We start from the raw sequence: 21,850 nt of genomic DNA, 5'->3' as shown, positions 1-21,850 counted from the left end.
CCTCACAAAAAGTAACCAGTTGTTTCTGCCTGGTTTCAAACAGGGAACCTTTTTTGTGTGAGGCAAATGTGATAACCACACTATAGAAACCAGATCCCTAGTGTGCATCAGCTCTGGACTTAAAAGCTATTCTGGCTTCCCTGATAAACCCTCCCTCTGCCAGAATTGCTTTCTGAAATCTAACAAATACTTATGGTGACATCTGCTGGGCCAAAGAGAAATGACTTAGAGTTCCTTCTAGCTACAGAATGAACTCATGCCAAGGAACACCGTCAAGGGATTCCCCCACTTTTAAATGTTTAAACTGTAACTGAAGAGGCAAGACTGGGGCAAGGGAAGGTCAACTTTGTTTTGTAAAGCAGCTCTTTTCGCAGAGTGGGTGGGTGGCTCTGAAAAGAGCCTTTGGGTCTTGGTCGCTGCGGCCCCCGGCGAGGGGGCGCAATCCTCTCCTCCTTTACTGGACGGCCACCAGGGCGGCGGAGGGCTTCATGGCCACTTTGGAGGACTTGGCCGCTTTGCCGGCGCCGCCGCTGCCGCCCGCTTTGCCGGCCGCGCCGCCGTGCAGCGCCTCGGTCTTCTTGGGCAGCAGCACGGCGTGGATGTTGGGCAGCACGCCGCCCTGCGCGATGGTCACGCCGCCCAGCAGCTTGTTCAGCTCCTCGTCGTTGCGCACGGCCAGCTGCAGGTGGCGCGGGATGATGCGGCTCTTCTTGTTGTCCCGCGCCGCGTTGCCCGCCAGCTCCAGGATCTCGGCCGTCAGGTACTCCAGCACGGCCGCCAGGTACACCGGCGCCCCGCCGCCGATGCGCTCCGCGTAGTGCCCCTTGCGCAGCAGGCGGTGCACCCGCCCCACCGGGAACTGCAGCCCCGCCCGAGAAGACCGAGACTTCGCCTTCGCACGCGCCTTCCCGCCCGTCTTCCCCCGGCCAGACATCGCGCTCCTCCTCCTCCGCCTCACGCTCTTCTCGCTAAACAAGCAAGACTCCAGAACGCGACGCCGACGCCGCCTCTTTTATACGCTTCTCGACAGACCTGGCCTCATCGCCATTGGTCGCACGCTAACGACCAATAGAAAGAAGGCGCCTGCCTTGAACCAATAGCACGACGCCGTTCGTCGCGCTCGCACTCACACACACGACCTCGTGTTTTCCTGCCTTCCTTCCAAAGGCGTTGGAAGTGCTGGCCGGAAAAAAGGGGTCTCTCTGGCGCCTTTCCCTCCTCCCCCCCCCCGCTTGACCACCCCGTAGATTTGGCATCGTTCGCTGGGCGGCCGGGTCAGAAACCGGATTGCCCTGCCCTCATTGGGCGCGCGAGCTTGGCTGACACACCCCTCTTTTCAAGACTCGGCCTTTCTGTGGCTGAAGGAACGCGAGGCGCGAAAAGGGCCTGAGGGGCGGGGCTGGAGGGCGCCCGTCTCGTCCCTGCGGAGGGAGGGTGGGCGGTGTGCCCATTGCCCTTCGCCGCGGCCCCCTTTCCCTCACGCCCCTTCGCCGCGCCCCCGCCACTTGGCCGCTACAGCGGGGAGGACGGTATTTAAGAGGGCAGCCGCGGAACGTTAAATGAAAGCGCCGACATGAACAAGGCGCGGAAATGTATATAAAGAGGGTTGCATTTTTCCTATAGCGTACTTAAAAATCTCGGCTAACACTTTCCAAATGAAAAAAACACTTTTCTGGCTGTGCGGCAGTTTCGCTTCTTGCTCCCCAGCCTACTGACTTCGGATCCTACGGCCATTTATGCACGGGAGGTTTTGCCATGGATTTGCCACTCTCAAGACGCACATTTTCCCCATCCAAATTCTCAAAACTCAACAATAAAGCCCCCATGCAGTTTTCCGAATTCGGATGGGGGAAATGTACATCTAGAGAGCGGCAAATCCATGGCAAAACCTCCCGTGCATAAATGGCCCACATTTCTGCTATGCTGACATTTTCATTCGCTGAAGGCAATTCGTGTTCAATGGCTCTCTGATTCGATTCTTGACTCAGTCATTTCCCTGAGCTGGGGTCACGGATAGCCACACCATATATGAAGCCATTTCAAAGAACCAGCATTATCATCAAATTTTATTATTTATTTAATGCATTTGTGCCCCTCCTTTCTCCCCATTGGGGACCCAAAGCGACTTACTCTTCTACATTTCATCCTCAACAATCTTGTGAGATAGGTTTGGCTGAGTGGGACTGCCCAAGCGAGCTTCCATGAGTGGGGATTCGAATCTGGGACTCCCAAATACTAGTCCGACACTCAACCATGACACCACACTGGACAATAATTTACTTTAGAATTCCCTCAAGCATTAAGTATTATTTCATTCCCTTTAAAAAAACAATCTCCGAGAGATCTGTACTCTCTGAACTGTGCGCCTCACCCAACAGGGATGGGAACGTGCATCTCCCATTCTTGGTTCTAACCACTGCACTGTATTGCGATCAGCAGCCATGGCAAAGTTTTGGCCTTTAGTGTTTGGTGTTACCATCATTTTGCCACTGTGTAAACCAGCAAGGTATGTATGTAAAAAAAGGGGGGCAGTTATCCTAGTTTAAGACCTACCCAGCGGTCCAAAAATTTATCTAGCTAAACAGAGCGTGGTTAATAAAGCATTCATTGCATAGGACCAACCAATACAATCTGCTGTGAGCCTCTTGAAAACATAAGCCAAAGGAAGTCTCGTCCAAGAAAGCCGGCGAGCTACGTCCGGGTGAAGCAACTCGCAGAATTATTCCATATACACAGACGGCATACATCTCCATCTTGTTTCGCCGCATTGTTTGTAGTCATGTTTTTATCGTGGAGTCTGGAGGAAACGTTGGGTGGGGGGGGGGGGAGAAAAAACTTAAGGTTCTGACCTGATTGAAAACTGAAAGAATTTCTGAACGGGCCAGGGCTCCTTGAGTCCTTTTTAGCCAATCGCCTAACATTTCACTGAGTGATAGTCAAATTAGGCATACCGAAAAGTGGGATTGTGCAGAGAGGGCTGACGAGAAATTTCACAGGTCTTTTTTTCAGATCCTTGCTCAGGAGCAACAGGCAGCTTCAGACTAATCTTGCTCAGCTTAGTGGGGCACAGGTAGAAAATCAGCAGTTTTTCCTAACACGGGAATGCCTCCTGGAAAGCAGTACCTGTTGCACTGCTGCCTGTTGTGCCACTGTTGAAAGACATTGAAGTCCCACCAGGTACAGAAAAGGAAAAAAAAAAGGCTCTGGAGATTTAATAGCTGCCTAGCAGTCTGAACAACTCTCCAGCTAACCAGACTATATAGTATAGCATTTATTGCTGTGAGTCTTGTGTGTGTGTGTAAAGTGCCGTCAAGTCACAGCCTACTTATGGCGACCCCTTTTGGGGGTTTCACATGGCAAAAGACTAACAGGTGGTTTGCCAGTGCCTTCCTCTGCACAGCAACTGCTGTTTCAATGCATTGTTTATAGTAATCCCCTTCCTTAATTGTGTTGCTAATGAAAATGGGAGAGGGGAGAGAGACAGGGATGCATATTCTGATCTGATTGAAAGTTCAAAGTTTGTTGGGGCTTTCTTTTAAATAATCCTGTTCATAGCATTTTACTGGAGGGCATATCTGATGCTGTAGTGAAGTGGGCTAATGAGACAGTTGGTTGAAGAGAAGGAATGGTGTTTGAGGTGTGATAGGTAGGTGGTTAGGGGGAAATTGTTAATGATACAAGGCAGGTGAGCAGGTTTTGCATTACTGCTAAGCCACCCAAGGGTACTAGAAAGCTAAAACTAGCCCTGGTAGGATAAATGTGGGTGTATTACATTTGCTAGACCAATATGTTCAGGTTTCTTGTAGTACCATACACCACTTCAACTGTTACTTGCTTAGCTTGGGCGTTTCCTTTGTAGTGTTGCTAACTAGCTTGGGGGGGGGGAAGAGAATGCCTTCCCCCTTTACTAGAAACTTAATAGGATGTTCTTTATCTCCATGCCATGAAAATCCTCAGCAGGCCATTTTCATCTCTAAGCCTCTATTAAGGGGCAGAACATTTTTCTCCTAGGAAACCTTGGTTATCAGGGAAGGAACAAAGGAAGAAACAAGTTGTAAAGTTAGTCAGCTCCTGCCAAGTCTCAGATTCCATGTACAGGTTGAGTGTCCCTTATCTGGACTGCTTGGAACCAGAAGTGGTCCGTATTTCAGATCTTTCCGCTTTTGGGGGGAATTTTTGCATATACGTAATGAGATATCTTGGGGATGGGACCCAAGTCTAAACACAAAATTCATTTATGCTGTATATATGTTTTATATACACTGAACCATTAGGAAGCAAATTGGCTTGCTGCTATGGACCTGTGATTAATGCCGGCATGCTTGCTCAAATAAGTCCAGTTTTGGGTCAATCTGCATATCGGAAATCTGGATAAGGGATACTCAACCTGTATTTCAAAAGCTTGCCTGTTCCTACCATGACTAATAATGGGCCAATGACATTTGATGACACAGTTCAATTTTATTTCGCTCCAATTGTAGAGAATAACCAATGAAATATAAAACTGCTTCATTAGAACAAACTCAAAGAGGAAACCCTGGTTGTTACCATACAGCAGACACAGTATAGTCCATGTTAAAATATTCATCCACACAACTCAAAACCATTGCCAATTGCCTTTAGTCATTCCCCAGAATTAGGCCTTCTTATCCAAGTTTATATTTTAACATATGTCAGGCCATTGGGACCATGTTATATATCTGAGCATTAACCAAAGTTCTTTGGTTTGCCTTTGTCAAAACCAAAGTTTCAAGCACTCATTCAACAATAAGCACAAAGCTGCCCAGGAGAGGAAGGCGTAACCATGCTCTAGGAAGAAGAGATGCCGTAAGTCTAAGCGCAAACTCACAGGATTGCTAAGTGGTCTCTCTGAGAAGCGACTGATAGCCACTGAGAAGAAATTATTATTTATTGCATTTCTATCCCGCCCTCTAAACAATCCAACAAGCTGAACAGTAAACTGAATGCTTTTTGTGGTCATCAAATGCAGAGGATACAGTCCACGGATGCAGGGCCAGATGGAGCAGCAGTAAATGTAAAGAAGGCAGTCCCAAATATTCAGTATGGAAAAATAGACCTTGAGGAAGAGAGAGACAAGCTTTTCGTTCCTTCTGACTGATTAAAATTGGTTGAAATAAACCTAAAGACCCCCTAAGGCAAATGTTTGGATAATGTTTAAAGTTTACTAATTTACCCTTAATCCATATGCAATTCACTGTACTACTCAGTGGTAGTAAAACGGCTCAACTGTTTAAAAAAAACACACAATAAGCACAAAGCTTTGGAAAAATAAGTTCTGGGCTTCGACACTTTTCTCCCCCAGGCTCCATTTGTTTCAAGGCAAGATGCTGCCAGGCGGGAACAGCCCTTGACATTTGGATCATCCTACCCTGCAAGCACCTGGTGAGGCGAATATCACTGGATGTGACTGTCAAGGAGCGCCAGTAGCCGCAGCCCCTGGAACTCCTTGTTATTACAGGAGGGCAAGCGTGTGAGTTAATAAAAAAACCCAAACAGGGAATCCACCCTACTCTTCGGTAGCCTGCAACCACTCTTGTACAGAGTTCAAGCCAGGCTGAGGCCAAGAGACACCCCAGTCTGCCCTTTGCAGTTACAAAACCAAACACCAACCCTGCAGGGTAGTACACCTGCAAGGTGGGATTACAATCACAGAAGTCTTATTTGGTAAGTGTGCTTAACCAGGCCAACTAGATTTAGCTTGAAGTCAGCAAAGTTCAAGAAGCAAGTTGCAAAATATAGTTTGAGAATTTATTAAGGCTTGTACTTAGTTCCAGTTAAAGACATACATGAGAACAGTAGAAAATAACAAAGCTTAAGCAAATATCTAACTACACAGTAGAGGTTTGGTACACAAAAACAGTTACCAGTTCACAAAGGTTTCTCATGGGCTTCCCCCCATAACAGCATTCAGAATATTATCCAAAGTTGTGAGAGACAACATCCCATCCTAAAAGGCAAACAAACATGGTGATGGCCTTCATGCAGCTAAGCATGCTGAAAACCACACACTGACCAGGCTCAAATCAGGTGTTCTTATCCCTGCAGACCCAGAATGGGATGAGCTCATGACCCAATCAGGCTTTGCAAAGGACTATAGCCAGGTGTTGTAAATTATGCTGAGTCACTGCTATTCTTCTATAGCCTAGAGACCTGGGAGAGATATCACTTCTACAAGGTTAATTCAAGCCCAGTAGCACCTTAGAGACCAACAAGAGTTTCAGGGTATAAGCTTTTGGGAGTCAAAGCCAACTTCAGCAGACATGAGTAGAAATGCAGACCTCCAAGTCTTTTTATTCTAGTCAGAAGGTTGGAGGGAAGTTGTAAAGAATGCAAAGGTACCTACCATGTACATTGTAATCAGCATGATTAGAACAGAGGGGAAATGCCTGGGGGGAAGGAAATTAGTGTCTAGTAAGATAAGATGCCTATGTCCTTATTCAGCCATGGGTGTGTGTGTGTCAATTGTTCTGAACTTGTGAATGAAATCAAATTCAGCAATCTCACATTGTAATTTCCCCTTAAAATTTCTTTGAGAACTGCCACTATTAGGTCAGCAATGGAATGACCTGAAAGATTAAAATATTCTCCCACTGGTTTTTGAGCGAAGGGATTATTCAGAATTTTATTTATAGTTTGCCTTTCTCACTGAGATGGAAGGTCCATTTACATCAACTGAGGTGGCTTATTGAAGTACCTCCCCCTCTCTAGTTTATAGGCAGCAATATTTTTAGGCTTAAACAAAGCATTTAAGTGGTACCTCCAAAGGATTCCCACAAAACAGGTAAAATGGATTGATATCACATGTGAGAATTCTGAAATTCTCTCCTGCCAAAGCCTTACCATGGCTACTCACACACCCATAGATAATTATTTCATAGTGGGGATAGGGCTAAAAGGTTCCATAAGACACTGCACTACCCTGGTAAACAGTCATATGAACAACACGTTCTGGGTAATGGTGGCCAATATGACATAAGGGAAAGAGTGTTTGACTTGGCCTTGGAAGACTTGCATCCAAGTCCTGCGTACTTCCCAGGGCTGTTTCTTAGAGGAAGGATGGGATAAAAAGAGTTATGTACTTCTCAATGTGCTGCCCTTAACTAGTAATGACTTCCACAATCAGCAGGGGATGCTACCAGCTAGAGTTAGGTCACTTGGAAAGCACTAACGAACTCTACAGCAATGTTCATTGTACTCTACTTGTTTTAGAACACTGCCTTTGTGTTCTTGCTGGCCCGGAGCCACAAAGATAGCATCCATTCAAAAACATCACTGTGCATTCCCACATTCAGCTGAGAGTCATCAAGAATCAGACAACCAAGTACAGATCAAAAAGATCCATACACACACACTTGCAGCTTGATCCTCTCCATGTTCTTTGAAATCCTATTGAGTTCCTTCTCTTTTACCCCAAGTATAGTACTACAATTCATACACATCCACCCATGTGGGGATCAGTTGTGGAGCTACAAGAGGCTTAAGGAATCAGTTTTGCTCAGCCTTCTTCCTGGCATCTCACCTGGGTTGCCAGTAACCTGAAGCAAAAGCATCCTGTCCCTTTAATAGAGGCTTACTGTGTGGAAATGGGTAGCTGATCCTGGAGGTACATCCTATCCGGGGTAAATAGCATCCCATTAAGCCCCTATTTAAAAAGTCAGGATACTTTTCCTCCAGGAATGTTGGCAACCTTAGATCATCTCACCTAGGTTATTCAGGTTATTTGAGCTTGTGCCAAGATGATCACATACAGTTTCCCATTTCAGAAAGCTGGACAGTATGGAACGGGCTTGCATTTTTTAAAAAAGTGTACTGGTCCTTACCTTTAACAGTAACTTTCAAAAAATGTATCAGGTGAAACTTTTCACAATATGTCACTATATTAAGAAGAGAAAAATTTCTCTGCTCAGTTTCTCTGCATTTCCTCGTTGAGCCAAAAAAATGTTGTTGTTTTTTTTTTGGGGGGTGATACTGAGAAACTAGCACACAGAATAAAGGAACCCTACCCCCCTCCCAGATCTCAGTAGCTCTAACAGCTGCTTCCCATACTTACAAAGTCAGGTGAAACCCACTCACATTATGTCCTAACAACACATCCAGTTCACCTTTAGCTCTCAAAGTCCCCTTTAATATTGTTGATTTATACTTTTGATTGTACCTTGTTATCTATTACAACCTCTACAGACTATGCACAATCTCAGCCCCCCCCCCACTTTCTAACACAGCCACACTAGTCAGGAAATGGGGGTTATAGGTGGGAAGGCAGTGAACCATTTTCCATCCATGTACATGCTCCTTACCCTAGTCAATATTTTGCACCCCTGCTTATATCACACTTAACTCCCCCAATTACTCTCTTCAGTTTTAGACAGCATTCTAATAGGAGTCTATACATACTGTCACATACAAGTAACATCAAGTTCCATGTGGGTTACTCCCAAATGCCACATTGACACCGAGAACACCTGAACGAACAGTAAGCAAAAAGACTAACCAGTCTGTCACTATGCCACAAGAAGCCAAGATAACGGCGATTAATAACATTTGCACAATCAGAACCTCCCCCGCTAGCCGGGACAAGTGAAGGGAAGGAGCCGAATTTAAAGTGAGCAATAGGATGTCCTAATTTGAATATCACGCGGTTACACGGAAGGCGATTGGCTACAAAGGACTGAAGGAGGCGTGGCGCGTTGAGAAACTCTTTCGGTTTTCTTTCAGGTCAGACCATGCCGCGCGTGCTCTCTGATTCCTGTGGTCGGTGCTTTCATTAAGACTCAGCGATAAATTAAGGCAAGACGTTACTATAAACGATGCAGGGGAACAGCAGTGCAAGAGAGAGACGTATGGCGTCTATGTAGATACAACAATTCATATAATCATAGAGTTGGAAGGGGCTACCAGGGTCATCAATTCCAACCCCCTGCACAATGCAGGAAACTCACAACTACCTCCCCCCCCCACACCCCCAGTGACCAGAAGATGGCCAAGATCATCTGCCTAAGGTCATCATCTGCCTAAGGTCACAGAATCAGCATTGCTGACAGGTGGCCATCCAACCAACCTCTTCTTAAAAACCTCCATGGAAGGAGAGCTTACCACCTCCCGAGGAAGCCTCTTTCACTGAGGAACCGCTCTAACTGTTAAAAAATTCTTCCTAATGTCTAGACGGAAACTCTTTTGATTTAATTTAAACCGGTTGGTTCTGGTCCGAACTTCTGGAGAAACAGAAAACAACTCGGCACCCTCCTCTATATGACAGCCCTTCAAGTATTTGAAGATGGTTATCATATCCCCTCTCAGTCTTCTCCTCTTCAGGCTAAACATATCCAGCTCCTTCCACCTTTCCTTGTAGGACTTGGTCTCCAGACCCCTCACCATCTTTGTTGCCCTCCTCTGGGCACGCTCCAGCTTGTCTACATCTTTCTTAAATTGTGGTGCCCAAAACTGAACACAGCACTCTAGGTGAGGTCTAACCAGATTCTACCAGTTGCCTCATCCAGACGTGGCTTTAGTCTAGAGCTTTCCTGAGTCCTTTGAGTTATGGTTTCACAGTAGGACTGTAGTGCTTCATTAACCATGCTATGGATAGCTGGAGGCGCAGGGGGCGGGGACCTACCTTGATAGAGACAGGGCATTTTAATCAGTGTTCCATCACTTCTTACGGCTGCAACCTATCTTTAATATATATAATTATATATATATATATATATATATATATATATATATATATATATATATATATATATATATATATATATATATATATATATATATATATATATATATATATATATATATATTCTATTTTCTCACAAACCGAAACGATTTACGTAATTTGAACGATCATTCAAGTTAAGTTACTGAATTTTATATTGGCAGGGGGTAAGGTGAAGCAGTGTAGAGGGTTGCAGAGAGTATTAGGGTCGGGACCCCTATTCAAATCCTTATTCAGGCACGAAACTCCATGGGCAGTTTCGGGCAAGTATTTCTCAGCTTAACGCAACGCAGGCAGAAAATCGGACACTTTTCGTAGCACGCAATGCAGCGCTGGGAAAGCTGTACCAGTTGGATTGTTGCCTGCCGTGCTGCTGTTAAAGAATACCGAAGTTCTAGCTAGAAAAAGGCAACTAGGGATGCTACTAGTATTGTGCCTAAGTAATCATCACTAGTTATGGCGACTAAAGGGAACCTTCACATGCAGAAGCGGCAAACCTCAGAATGCCAGTGCTGGGCGGCAGCAGAGGAGGGCCTCAGCATGTTAAAAACTGCGCTGTTGTATAGGGAAAAAACGCAACCCTCTTAAAATATGTATATTATTTCCGCACTTTGTTCATGCTTGCACTTTTATTTGACGTTTAGAGACTTCCGTCCTCCCCGCTGTAGCGGCCAAGTGGCGGGGGCGCGGCGAAGGGGCGTGAGGGAAAGGGGGCCGCGTTGAAGGGCAATGGGCACACCGCCCACCCTCCCTCCGCAGGGACGAGACGGGCGCCCTCAAGCCCCGCCCCTCAGGCCCTTTTCGCGCCTCGCGTTCCTTCAGCCACAGAAAGGCCGAGTCTTGAAAAGAGGGGTGTGTCAGCCAAGCTCGCGCGCCCAATGAGGGCAGGACAATCCGGTTTCTGACCCGGCCGCCCGGGGGGAGGAGGGAAAGGCGCCCGAGAGACCCCTTTTTCTCGGCCAGCGCTTCCAACGCCTTTGGAAGGAAGGCAGGAAAACACGAGGTCGTGTGTGTGAGTGCGAGCGCGACGAACGGCGTCGTGCTATTGGTTCAAGGCAGGCGCCTTCTTTCTATTGGTCGTTGGCGTGCGACCAATGGCGATGAGGCCAGGTCTGTCGAGAAGCGTATAAAAGAGGCGGCGTCGGCGTCGCGTTCTGGAGTCGTGTTTGTTTGGCGAGAAGAGCGTGAGGCGGAGGAGGAGGAGCGCGATGTCTGGCCGTGGGAAAACGGGCGGGAAGGCGCGTGCGAAGGCGAAGTCCCGGTCTTCTCGGGCGGGGCTGCAGTTCCCGGTGGGGCGGGTGCACCGCCTGCTGCGCAAGGGGCACTACGCGGAGCGCATCGGCGGCGGGGCGCCGGTGTACCTGGCGGCCGTGCTGGAGTACCTGACGGCCGAGATCCTGGAGCTGGCGGGCAACGCGGCGCGGGACAACAAGAAGAGCCGCATCATCCCGCGCCACCTGCAGCTGGCCGTGCGCAACGACGAGGAGCTGAACAAGCTGCTGGGCGGCGTGACCATCGCGCAGGGCGGCGTGCTGCCCAACATCCACGCCGTGCTGCTGCCCAAGAAGACCGAGGCGCTGCACGGCGGCGCGGCCGGCAAAGCGGGCGGCAGCGGCGGCGCCGGCAAAGCGGCCAAGTCCTCCAAAGTGGCCATGAAGCCCTCCGCCGCCCTGGTGGCCGTCCAGTAAAGGAGGAGAGGATTGCGACCCCTCGCCGGGGGCCGCAGCGACCAAGACCCAAAGGCTCTTTTCAGAGCCACCCGCCCCACTCTGGGAAAAGAGCTGCTTTACAAAATAACGGGCTCAGTTTTAGTGATAGAAAAGTGTGTATGTGTGTATATACACACATACACACACAATTTCAGACCAGACCTCCCTCGATTGAGCAGAAATAGGTATAACTTCCTCCAGTATTTCCCCACAAACATGATAGGGTTTCACTGATCCTCTGGTTCAGAACATCATATAGTCCTCACCCCCATCTGTTAAATGTCTCTTCGTTTTAAGAACAGCTGCCTAATCACCTCATTCCCTGAACATAGTTTCAGAGGATAGCCATGTTGGTCTGCCATAGAGCAGCTAGATTTGAGTCTAGCAGTACCTTAGAGACCAACAAGAATTTCAGGGTATGAGCTTTTGAGAGTCAAAAGTTCCTTTCATCAGACTGGAAAGCTCATACCCTGAAAATCTTGTTGGTCTCTAAGGTACTGCTGGACTCAAATCTAGCTGACTTGCTGACATTTGGTGGTTGGCTTAACCTCCTGCAGCAGCCATTTTGTTGTGCCTGTCAACCTTTGTCAAAGGTGCCTGCAGGCTCAAAAAGTCTGGGGACCCTGGGCCCATGCTATCACAGACCAGACCTTTCTGGTTGGAAGGCCTCATCCAGACCTAAGGTGGATTCCAATTTTTCCACCTGGGTCTGAACTTGCAACCGAATCCTACCCAGTCAATGTTCAAATGTATTGGGGGGAGGACAGAAAAGGACACTGCACTCGTACACTTCCAGTTCTGGTGTTCTTGTAACAACTTGAAACAAGTTAAGACTACAAGTTTACCGGTTTGTTTATTCAGCATGCTGTGTGGAGTTGCCCAAGATAATCTCAAAGAGTAAGTGTGAGCCTACAGGCGCCCCCTCTTAAACTTTTATCATCTACTGGTAAAAGCACTGAATATTTTGGTTGTTCATTAACAAACAACAAGTTGAGCTCAGCCAGGAATACCCATATAAATGTACTACATTAATGGTGAGTAAAATAACAGAGTTCAATTACACCACTATTGTTAGGGAAGGAATACTGGATCTTCTGTATACATTGTCCATGGTTTTATCTGGAACAATTCCACTTTCTCTTCCCAATTTGGGCAATTTACAGCCTGCGTGTTTAGCCAGCTATCTTTTATGCTAAAAGGCATGCCCTGGTTCCAGAAAACCAGAGTTCGGTGAAACATGAATTAGACATCCAGCTCTACAAAACAGCACAAACAATCTTACGCCTGCATCTTTTGATATTTTCTTATACATTTATTTTTCTTTTGTCAGTGAATCTTTTATGCAGTCAAAAGACCAAACAGTATAATTCAGTAATCAATTCATCACAGAATTCGCACCTTGAACAAACTTGAACTTTCTATCTAGTTTCCTGATTCAGCTCATAATCCTAGTAATGACTGCAGTGAGACATTATTGACCAAGCAAACGGAACAAGGGAAAAATAGATATTTAGCTCACCATATCAAGATACTTTATTAAATAAAACTCATCTCAATTTGGGATATTCTGTAGGTTCACTTGAGCAAAAAAATCCTTGCCACATCTCACATCTCACCAGCTTATACCCTGGGAATCTTGTCGGTCTCTAAAGTGCTTCTGAACTTAAATCTTGCTCTTCTACTGCAGACTAACATGCCTACCAACCTGAAACTGTCTCCTCTTCCTGTTGTCCTCAATCTGTGGAGAAACCTGGTGCTTGCCAGCTTGTTTACATAAGATACATTGTGGTAGAGTAGTTAGAACAGGACTGGACCTGTGTTCAAATCCTGGCACAGCCACAAAGCTCTCTTACTCACCTTCAACCAGTCACAGAAAGCCCCACTTGGGTTGCTGGTCTCACTATGGGGAGTTATAGCTGAGGGATGAGGATTGCCAGATTATTTAGCCAGCCTCTGTAGTTGATAGAGCAGAGACTATTAAGTGAATACTGGTAATATCTCTCCTTTAAAAAGATCTACCCAGTCAGCTGGATCAAGACGTTTTCTGCTAACGGAAAGGGAAATGTAATTTCCACCCATTCCCCTTTCCTGCTATAGACCCTCCATTTGCCCCTTGTGCCATTCCTGAGCATCCCTTGTCCTCCAAGGGCAGCATTTGAAGGACATCAATAGTCTGCCTCTGGGGGGGGGGGCGGTGTTTGAGGGAGGAAGTTCTGTTCTGTTAGTCTGGATCCAACCTGTTGATTTCTGCAGACCAAGAGGCACAGGAACAGACCACACTCTCTATTTCCCCACCTGGCCAGTTGTCCACTTGATACCAGGGACATTATAGGGTAGGTTTGACACCGGTCTCCTCCCCAAAATAACGTAGGACCTTTTTGTAAATCCTTCAGCTCAACTTTACCTTTCCTCTTATTTCTACCACCCCCAGAGGGATTCTTCCTGTGAAAGGAACACAAATAATGGTGAAATACTGAAGAAGAGGAGTTGGTTTTTATATGCCGACTTTCTCTACCAGTTAAGGAAGAATCAAACCGGCTTACAATCACCTTCCCCTCCCCACAACAGACACCCTGTGAGGTAGGTGGGGCTGAGAGAGTTCTAAGACAACTGTGACTAGCCCAAGCTGGCTTCCTGTGTAGGAGCAGGGAAACCAACCTGGTTCACCAGATTAGAGTCCGCCGCTCATGTGGAGGAGTGGGGAATCAAACCCGGTTCTCCAGATCAGAGTCCACCGCTCCTAACCACTACAAAACGCTGGCTCTCTGGAGGGTGGAAGAAAAAAACATACAAGGACTTTTCTCCGTGCTACGGTTTAACAAAACATAGAAGTCTCTTGGCATCTGAAGGAATATCGCTTCCCAGTTATTTTGAACATTACACTCACCATCTTTTAGGGAATTTTAGCCCATATACCTGCTACGGTCCTTTCTGCCTGTTTTCCTCTCACCCCTCACTTCTTTCTAGGCATTCTCTGCTTCACCTTCTACTATATTATTTTGCTGCAAATGTTCACCTTCACTATTGCCCTGCGCTGTAATTATTCACAATGAATGGATCTAATGACTTTACCTACCCTCACAATGCTTCCTCCAGAGCTGAGGGAACTGAGTCTTTAATCAGAGATCACACTGATGATACTTGTCCTTGGCTGAGATATCCCTCCCCTTACAGATCATATTAACTCTGGGGGCAAAGGTTCCTATAAGCACGTGGTAGGCCTTAATACTTTTGTGTCCACATTCTCAGGTTGAACCCAATGAAATACATCCACAGAACCCAGACCAACGGAAACCCTGAGAGCATTCAGAGTGCCTGTAAACAATGCAGCGTCCAAGTTGGATTGAGTGGGAGTGATTTTTATCTCTGAAATGTTTGGTGCGCTAAACGCATTGAGTTTTTAAACACCCGCTGTCTGGGGCGAAGAGGCAACAAGCCCCATACAATTAGGGATGCCCTAGCTGGTCAGCAACACACAATGAGGCATTTTTATTTGCTGCTATTGTGGCTGCAGAGATGCTCTTCCTTGTGACTGGTCAGATTCAAATCAATTCTTCCTGCCCGATAGCTCCAACTATTGTCCCACTGTTTCCCAGCGTTAAGTTGTGCTGAGAACCAGGGCACTGGAAGACTTCATTCACGTCTGAGAGGGCGGTAGGAGCAATCGTATCCATCTCTTATGAATCTCCCAATTCTAAAGACCCACTAGATCTGCAGCACGCTTGCTGGTTGTCAGGCCTTTGCTTCCTTAGAGTTGAAGTTGGTAATTGCAGGCCAGGGGCTGGCTTGCTGTCAAGGCCAAGTGCTGGCTGCTGGTCAAGGTTATGTTCTCATGCTGCAAATCCTGTTTACCCAGTGTCCGTGTTATGGCTTTGATTCTCTGAGAATCGTTATCTAGTTGTTACTATGGTTTCACTTTGTTTAACTTTCTTGCCCAGAATGCTTTAATACTGTACCCTACCTGCTTAGCCCCATTAGAAACCTATCCTGCGTGAGAGGCAGTCACTTCTGTAAATCTGTCTTTTTGCTCCTACTAAATTAGCATTGCTTAGGTTCACCTGACTGAGAGTGTCTGTTTATGGGACGCTAGGGATAGACACCTGAGCTGACACTGGTCATATATTCATTCAAACACTAACATTTTTCTCCCATCCTCAATTTTATCCTCACAATAACCTTGTGAGGAAGGATAGGCTGACAGTGTGTGACTAGGTCAAGGTCACCTACCAACTTTCCATGGAAGAGTGAGGGCTTTGAACCCGGATCTCCCAGGTGCAGCAGGCTAACTACTACCTCACACTAGCTATCAGATGGAAAACATATCCAAGCAGTTAGGACCCCTTGGGATCCACCTTTCCACAAGGGCAGATCATTCATTCTGTCATGTCCCTTTCTTACATGCCCAGGGTAATATCAATCGCCACTTTGGGATCAAGGAAGCAATATGGCCAGGGAGCCTGGAGGGGTTCTTTTGCCATCTTTTGGGCATGTACTAGGGGCCACTGTGTGTGTGTGTGTGTGTGAGGTAGTTGTGAATTTCCTGCATTGTGCAAGGGATTGGACTAGATGATTCTGGAGGTCCCTTCCAACTCTATGATTCTAATTGATTCTCTCCCCCTTGCATGAGCTCTGTGCTTTCTTAAACCTAAATCGAACCAAACAGTGATCTGTCTGTGACAATGGAGTAAAAAAAGGAAAGGACACCTCCCCCCTCTCCACCCTCAGATCACTGCTATCCTCACTTGTCCACACCATCAAAGCCAGGATGTGTCCTGCTATACACATTGAGCTTGACATCACTTGAGACTGGCCCACGATGGTCATTAAGTCCTGAGGTACTCGACAGCACAACCCCAAGATGAACAGCCTGAGGAGTTCTGGCACCAATGCCAAGACCAGATTAATGAAATCAGGCAGGGCCACCATTATGCAGCGGATGGTTCTCCAATAGAATCCCATTTCCATCTCGAAGGGATAACACACTCAAAATTCAGGGAGCTTGATGGAGGCCAACTGGCCAGGGTTATGGAATCACAACAGCACAGAGCAGGAAAGCTACAAATCAATAGCTTGGTTTCTGTAGTGTAGTGGTTATCACGTTCACCTCAGACGTGAAAGGTCCCCGGTTTGAAATCAGGCAGAAAGAGCTGTGGTTACTTTGGGGAGGGGCCGTGGCTCAGTGGTAGAGCATCTGCCTGGCATGCAGAAGGTCCCAGGTTCCATCCCTGGCATCTCCAGTTAAAGGGACTAGGTAAGTAGGTGATGTGAAAGACCTCAGCCTGAGACCCTGGAGAGCCACTTCCGGTCTGAGTAGACAATACTAACTTTGATGGACAAAGGGTCTGATTCAGTATAAGGCAGCTTCATGTGTTCATCAAAAAATGTCAACAGATTTATTTGAAAAACAACTGTACCAAAGAGATGGCATTTTGCTCCTTACACCTGCAGTGAAGTTTCCTTTGGGAGGAAAAACAGATCCAAATTTTAGTTTCCTTGCTCCCTCCTTTGCAAGTATGCACTGAAAAGGTCCCTGATCTCCCGAGCATGGGGATTTGACACGTACACCGGCTGTCGCTCTGGCTGCTGGTAAGACCTTGAGACAGATCTCACCACCTCTTCCCACCCATCCTGAAGGGGCTCCCCTTTGGCCTCACAGATGTTATGCAATATGCAGCAGGCCACGATGACCCTGGGTGCATAGCGCTCCCTCACGTCGAGGCGGGACAGCAAGCACCGCCAACGGCCCCGGAGGCGCTCAAAAGCGTATTCAACCACTGTTCGACAGCGGTTCAGGGTGTCGTTGAACCGTTGCTTGCTGGTGTCCAAGTGGCCGCAGTAAGGAGTCATTAGCCATGATAGGAGAGGATAAGCAGAGTCCCCAAGGATCACCGGTTTCACTTGCTCACCCTCCATATCCATAACGGCATTGGGACAAAACGTGCCTTGATTCATGGCGCGGAAAATGGGAGAGCCGCGAAAGATCCTCGCATCGTGCACCTTCCCAGACCGCCCAGCGTACACATCAGTGAATCGGCCATCGTGGTCCACCAGGGCCTGCAGGACCATAGAGTAATAGCCTTTGCTGTTGATGTACTCCGTTGCTCGATGCGCAGGAGCAATGATAGGAATGTGGGTTGCGTCGATGGCCCCAATGCAGTGAGGAAAGCCTTTGGCCGCAAAGCCCTTCATCACCTCGTGGGGACGGGTCAGGTGGACCGCGTGGTGATAAACGTCGTAAAGCGCCTGGCAAACCTCCATGACTATCCTTGAGACGGTGGAGCGGCCCACACCGAAACACTCGGCTACTGACCTATAGCTGTCTGGAGTTGCCAGCTTCCAGATAGCAATGGCCAACTGCTTCTCGACAGTAATGGGAGCACGCATGTTGGTGGTCTGCCGCTCAAGGACCGGCCTCAGCATCTCGCACAGCTCCATGAACGTTTGCCGGCTCATCCGGAAATTCTCTTGCCAAAGTGGGTCATCCCAGTGGGGCAAGACGACCTTCTCCCACCACTCAGAGCGGCCCGGCTGCACCCAGAAAGCACGTTCCATGATGTACAGCTCGTCTATCAAGCCGGCGAGGACGGCTGGTGACTGGAAGAGGCAGGAGCACATCATGGCTTTCAAAGAGTCGATGCTCAATTCAACAACGGCCCGGAGGCGTGTGGTGGCCGCGTTTTCTACCAGCTGCTCAAGCTCGTCCAAGTGGTCGCGTTCCCGCCTCAGAAACTTCTGGCGCATGGCCAGTCTTGTGAAGATACGGGACTGGATCCCAATGAGGGTTTTCATGGCAGCCACTGCTGCTGTGGCAACAGTAATGGCAGCAGAAGCCATTTTGTCATCGGCAAGACTCCATTCTGAGGGAAAGGAACGAGACACTTTATAAGCATTTTTGTGAGTTTCAGGTTAGGTTTGTTTATTTTGTTTTCAGGAAAGGCAGTGAATCTACAACCTGAATCAAGAGTATGAATTTATAAATATTTGTGTGAGGGAGTTTTCAATTGCCTCTGCCGGTCATTACAAAGAACCATGTGTGGCACTGAATACTACCATGGCCTGACAATTTTCACTACTGGTTGTATGGCTCTGTAGATGCTCTTGGTAGCCCGGTTATAAGCGGTCTTGAACTAATTTGGAGAAAGGTAAAGGTAGTCCCCTGCGCAAGTGCCGGGTCATTACTGACCCAGGGGGTGATGTCACATCCTGACGTTTCCTAGGCAGACTATGTTTACGGGGTGGGTTGCCAGCGCCTTCCCCAGTCATCTACTCTTTACCCCCAGCAAGCTGAGTACTCAATTTACTGACCTCGGAAGGATGGAAGGCTGAGTCAACCTTGAGCTGGCTACCTGAAACTGACTTCTGTTGGGATCGAACTCAGGTCGTGAACAGAGCTTGGACTGCAGTACTGCAGCTTACCACTCTGCACCTTGGAGCTCCTTAATTTGGAGAAAGGCAGGATATAAATATTTGAAATGAATAATAAAGCTGGATGTCATTCTCAGCCCACTTCTGGCTTGGATGATTTCACATAGCGCACACACTGTCAAACCTGTCATAGCCACAAGGATTAGAAATGTGCTTTGGGGAGGGGGGGTAGCTGAATTCTGATCCGGCTACCAAATTCCATACGTGCACAGCATGGATAAATTCACAAAGCACTGATTTCAGGAGGCAATAAACACAAATCAGCACAATTCATGTGATTGCCAGACTGGTGGGGAAAGATCAAGCATTTGAGTACTCCCTTGTGCTAAAAACACAATCCTAAATCCGAGGGCCATGGGACTGGCGTGGATTAACAGCTTTGGAGGTCAGGGGCCTGTGGTGTGGAAGGAGCAAAACCACCCTTCCTCCTTTTGATTGAGCTCCCCAATTTTGCCCCCTTTCTACTCCCTAATGCAGATCCAGATCCTCTTAGCTATTAATGCATGTGGTCCTGTGATTCCCCCCCGGCAAGTAGCTCCTGAGAGTTGGAAAGGACTGCTGTGGGGAGGGAAACATGGCAAAGAACTGTGCCCTCCACTCACGGTAGTTAGAATCCAACCACACAACTCTTTGCATATTTAAAATGGACAAGGTATGGAGAAGGCTGGGCTACTTTTGTAAATACAGAGAGACTCTTTCTTTAAAAGTTGAGATTTTGGAGTATGTCAGCATTTGATCTACTACCTGCAATCTGAAATGCAGCTCAACAAAAATTGAACCACACGACTTCTCCGATAGGGTGCTTCGCCAATCATGGAAAGCCATGGAAGAAAAGATCAAGAAAATCTCCCTCGAAGCTGAAGGCAAAAGCGTCCCAGAATGCACTGCGCAATGAAGCATAAAGGTGCCATCCAAAGGCAGATTGGGATGCCTTTGGAATCTCAAGGAAAAGAGACGGCGGAGTTGGGGATCGCTCTCAAGCTCACACGTTACGAGCCCTTCCTGTTCATCCACAAACCTGACACTCATTTCAATTCTAACAACCACAGCACAAATGCTTAATTATCAAAACTGGAGGCAGCATAAAAAAATATTTAAAATAACTTTACATTTTTATGGTCTACTGTCATGCATTTAGCACATTTTTTATGCTAACATTCCTCTAAAAGGCTCGGGGCAGCATACATGGGTTTCTCCTCTATTTTACTCTCACAACAACCCTGTGAGGTAAGTTAGGCAGAGTTGGGGGTGGGGGGACTGGCTCAAGGTCACCCAACAAATTTCCATGGCGGAATGGGGGTTTGAACTAGTGTCTCCCAGATCCTAATCAGGCTTTGTCAACACTACACCACGCTGCTTCTCTGTTGTATACTATTCAGTTTTGCTTTTGGCTTAATATGAGCCACAGCAATTGAGACAGAACTCCAGAGGTAGCCACTTACAGCGGACAGAAAGAACCCTGTACTGGGTAGGGGGTCATGGCTCAGGGAAGATCCCATGTTCTGCATGCAGAAGACCCCATGTTCTATCCTGCAGATCCTTTTGACAGGAGATGTCAGGCAACCAGTGCTGGGAAAGACACTTCTCATCACAGAGTTACTATAGGTCACAGTAGGTGATACTAAGCCCTGACCTGTATGGCCCAGGCTACCCTGATCTCGTCAGATCTCAGAAGCTAAGCAGGGTCAGCCCTGGTTAGTATTTGGATGGGAGACCACCAAGGAAGACCAGGGTTGCTGTGCAGAGGAAGGCACCGGCAAACCACCACTGTTAGTCTCTTGCCATGAAAACCCAAAAAAGGGGTTGCCATAAGTCGGCTGCGACTTGACGGCACTTTACACACTCACACAGATGATACTAAACAAGATGGACCAATGGCCAGACTACCAAGTCACAAGGCAGCTTCATGTGTTTAACAACTTTGTTCTGTCGGACAGATGAAAATTATTCACCATAATGAAACATTTTTACTTGATCTTTCTGCCCACAAAAAAAGTCAAAACCATACAATTAAAATATTTCAGTGTTAACTTATGGGGATACTTAAAAAAAATAAACCAGTTCCTTACCCAAACCAATGCCTTCTGAGATCTCCTCTTCCAGAGGGTTCTTTGCATCCAGATTCTGTTTTTCTTCCCCCTTCTCCATGCTGGAGATCAGCTTAGGTTTTGAGTTTGGAAATCCTGATCAGGGAAATGAAGAAATGCAGTCAAAGGGTGCTACATATGTCAATGAAGCCCACTCTTCAGAATGTGCCAACGCTTTAAACCTCACCCCATTCTTTGCAAGAAGTCATGCACATGTTTGTGCAAACTGGAGGCAGGGAAGCACATGCTGTACAAAGTGTGTTCTGGGGCAGATTTTGGTTTCTGGACAGTCTCAACCTTTCATTTTTCTTTACATTACCAAAAGTGAGCAAGCATTAGCTTCTAATTGCTTTGAATTAAAAGTGGGTCTTCCTGGTCTCTCCTTTCCCAGTTTCTTTCAGAGATAAGGATACTGGCTGTTTTATTTCACATAACTTTAATAATAATTCCCAAATTCATCTTTCTCATTATTGCCACCACCTGAGTTGCCCTTTTCCTAGAGAGACCACAACATTTCTTTCTGGGATAGCCGCAGCCAAAACCAAGATTTTTAAAAAACCCTAAAATGTATTATTTTATACTCCATTTACCATGCTTTTCCCCATTCATGCAATTTGGATGGACCATTTCAGAACACTTCATAATCAGTGCAGATTTTCACCATCCTGAATAATTTGGTGTCATTTACAAATCTGGTGAAACATTTGATGAATTGATCAAATTGCACAGGTCCCAAAACAAATGGGTTGAGAATCTTCACGACTACTTCCCTCTAACGTGAAAAGTGAACATCGATTACCCCGCCTGCTGTTCCCTAATTAGTCACCTGTCCATGAAAGGCCCTGTTGCTTTTTATCTGTGATTGAAAAATTTACTATCTGATATCCGGACTGATC

General features: G+C 47.0%; 3 protein-coding genes across 3 annotated transcripts; 1 reads left to right on the top strand and 2 right to left on the bottom strand.

Moving 5' to 3' along the window:
- Positions 1-454: 454 nt before the first annotated feature.
- LOC130474116 (histone H2A-like) lies at positions 455-934 on the bottom strand. Its single transcript, XM_056845707.1, has one exon. It carries the CDS (start codon positions 932-934, stop codon positions 455-457), a length of 480 nt encoding a protein of 159 aa, XP_056701685.1.
- A 10,007-nt stretch (positions 935-10,941) lies between these two features.
- Positions 10,942-11,421, top strand: LOC130474100 (histone H2A-like). The gene has a single exon (XM_056845706.1). It carries the CDS (start codon positions 10,942-10,944, stop codon positions 11,419-11,421), a length of 480 nt encoding a protein of 159 aa, XP_056701684.1.
- A 5,505-nt stretch (positions 11,422-16,926) lies between these two features.
- Positions 16,927-20,992, bottom strand: LOC130474084 (uncharacterized). The gene is made up of 2 exons (XM_056845704.1): positions 20,937-20,992; positions 16,927-18,299 (listed from the first exon to the last, which is right to left on the bottom strand). Exon 2 carries the CDS (start codon positions 18,274-18,276, stop codon positions 16,927-16,929), a length of 1,350 nt encoding a protein of 449 aa, XP_056701682.1. The 5' UTR covers positions 18,277-18,299; positions 20,937-20,992.
- Between the last annotated feature and the right edge of the window lie 858 nt (positions 20,993-21,850).

This window comes from Euleptes europaea, chromosome 1 (assembly GCF_029931775.1).
Source record: "Euleptes europaea isolate rEulEur1 chromosome 1, rEulEur1.hap1, whole genome shotgun sequence".
Taxonomy (NCBI): domain Eukaryota; kingdom Metazoa; phylum Chordata; class Lepidosauria; order Squamata; family Sphaerodactylidae; genus Euleptes; species Euleptes europaea.
The sequence above is the reverse complement of the archived record's forward strand: the minus strand, read 5'-3'. Positions and strand labels throughout refer to the sequence as shown.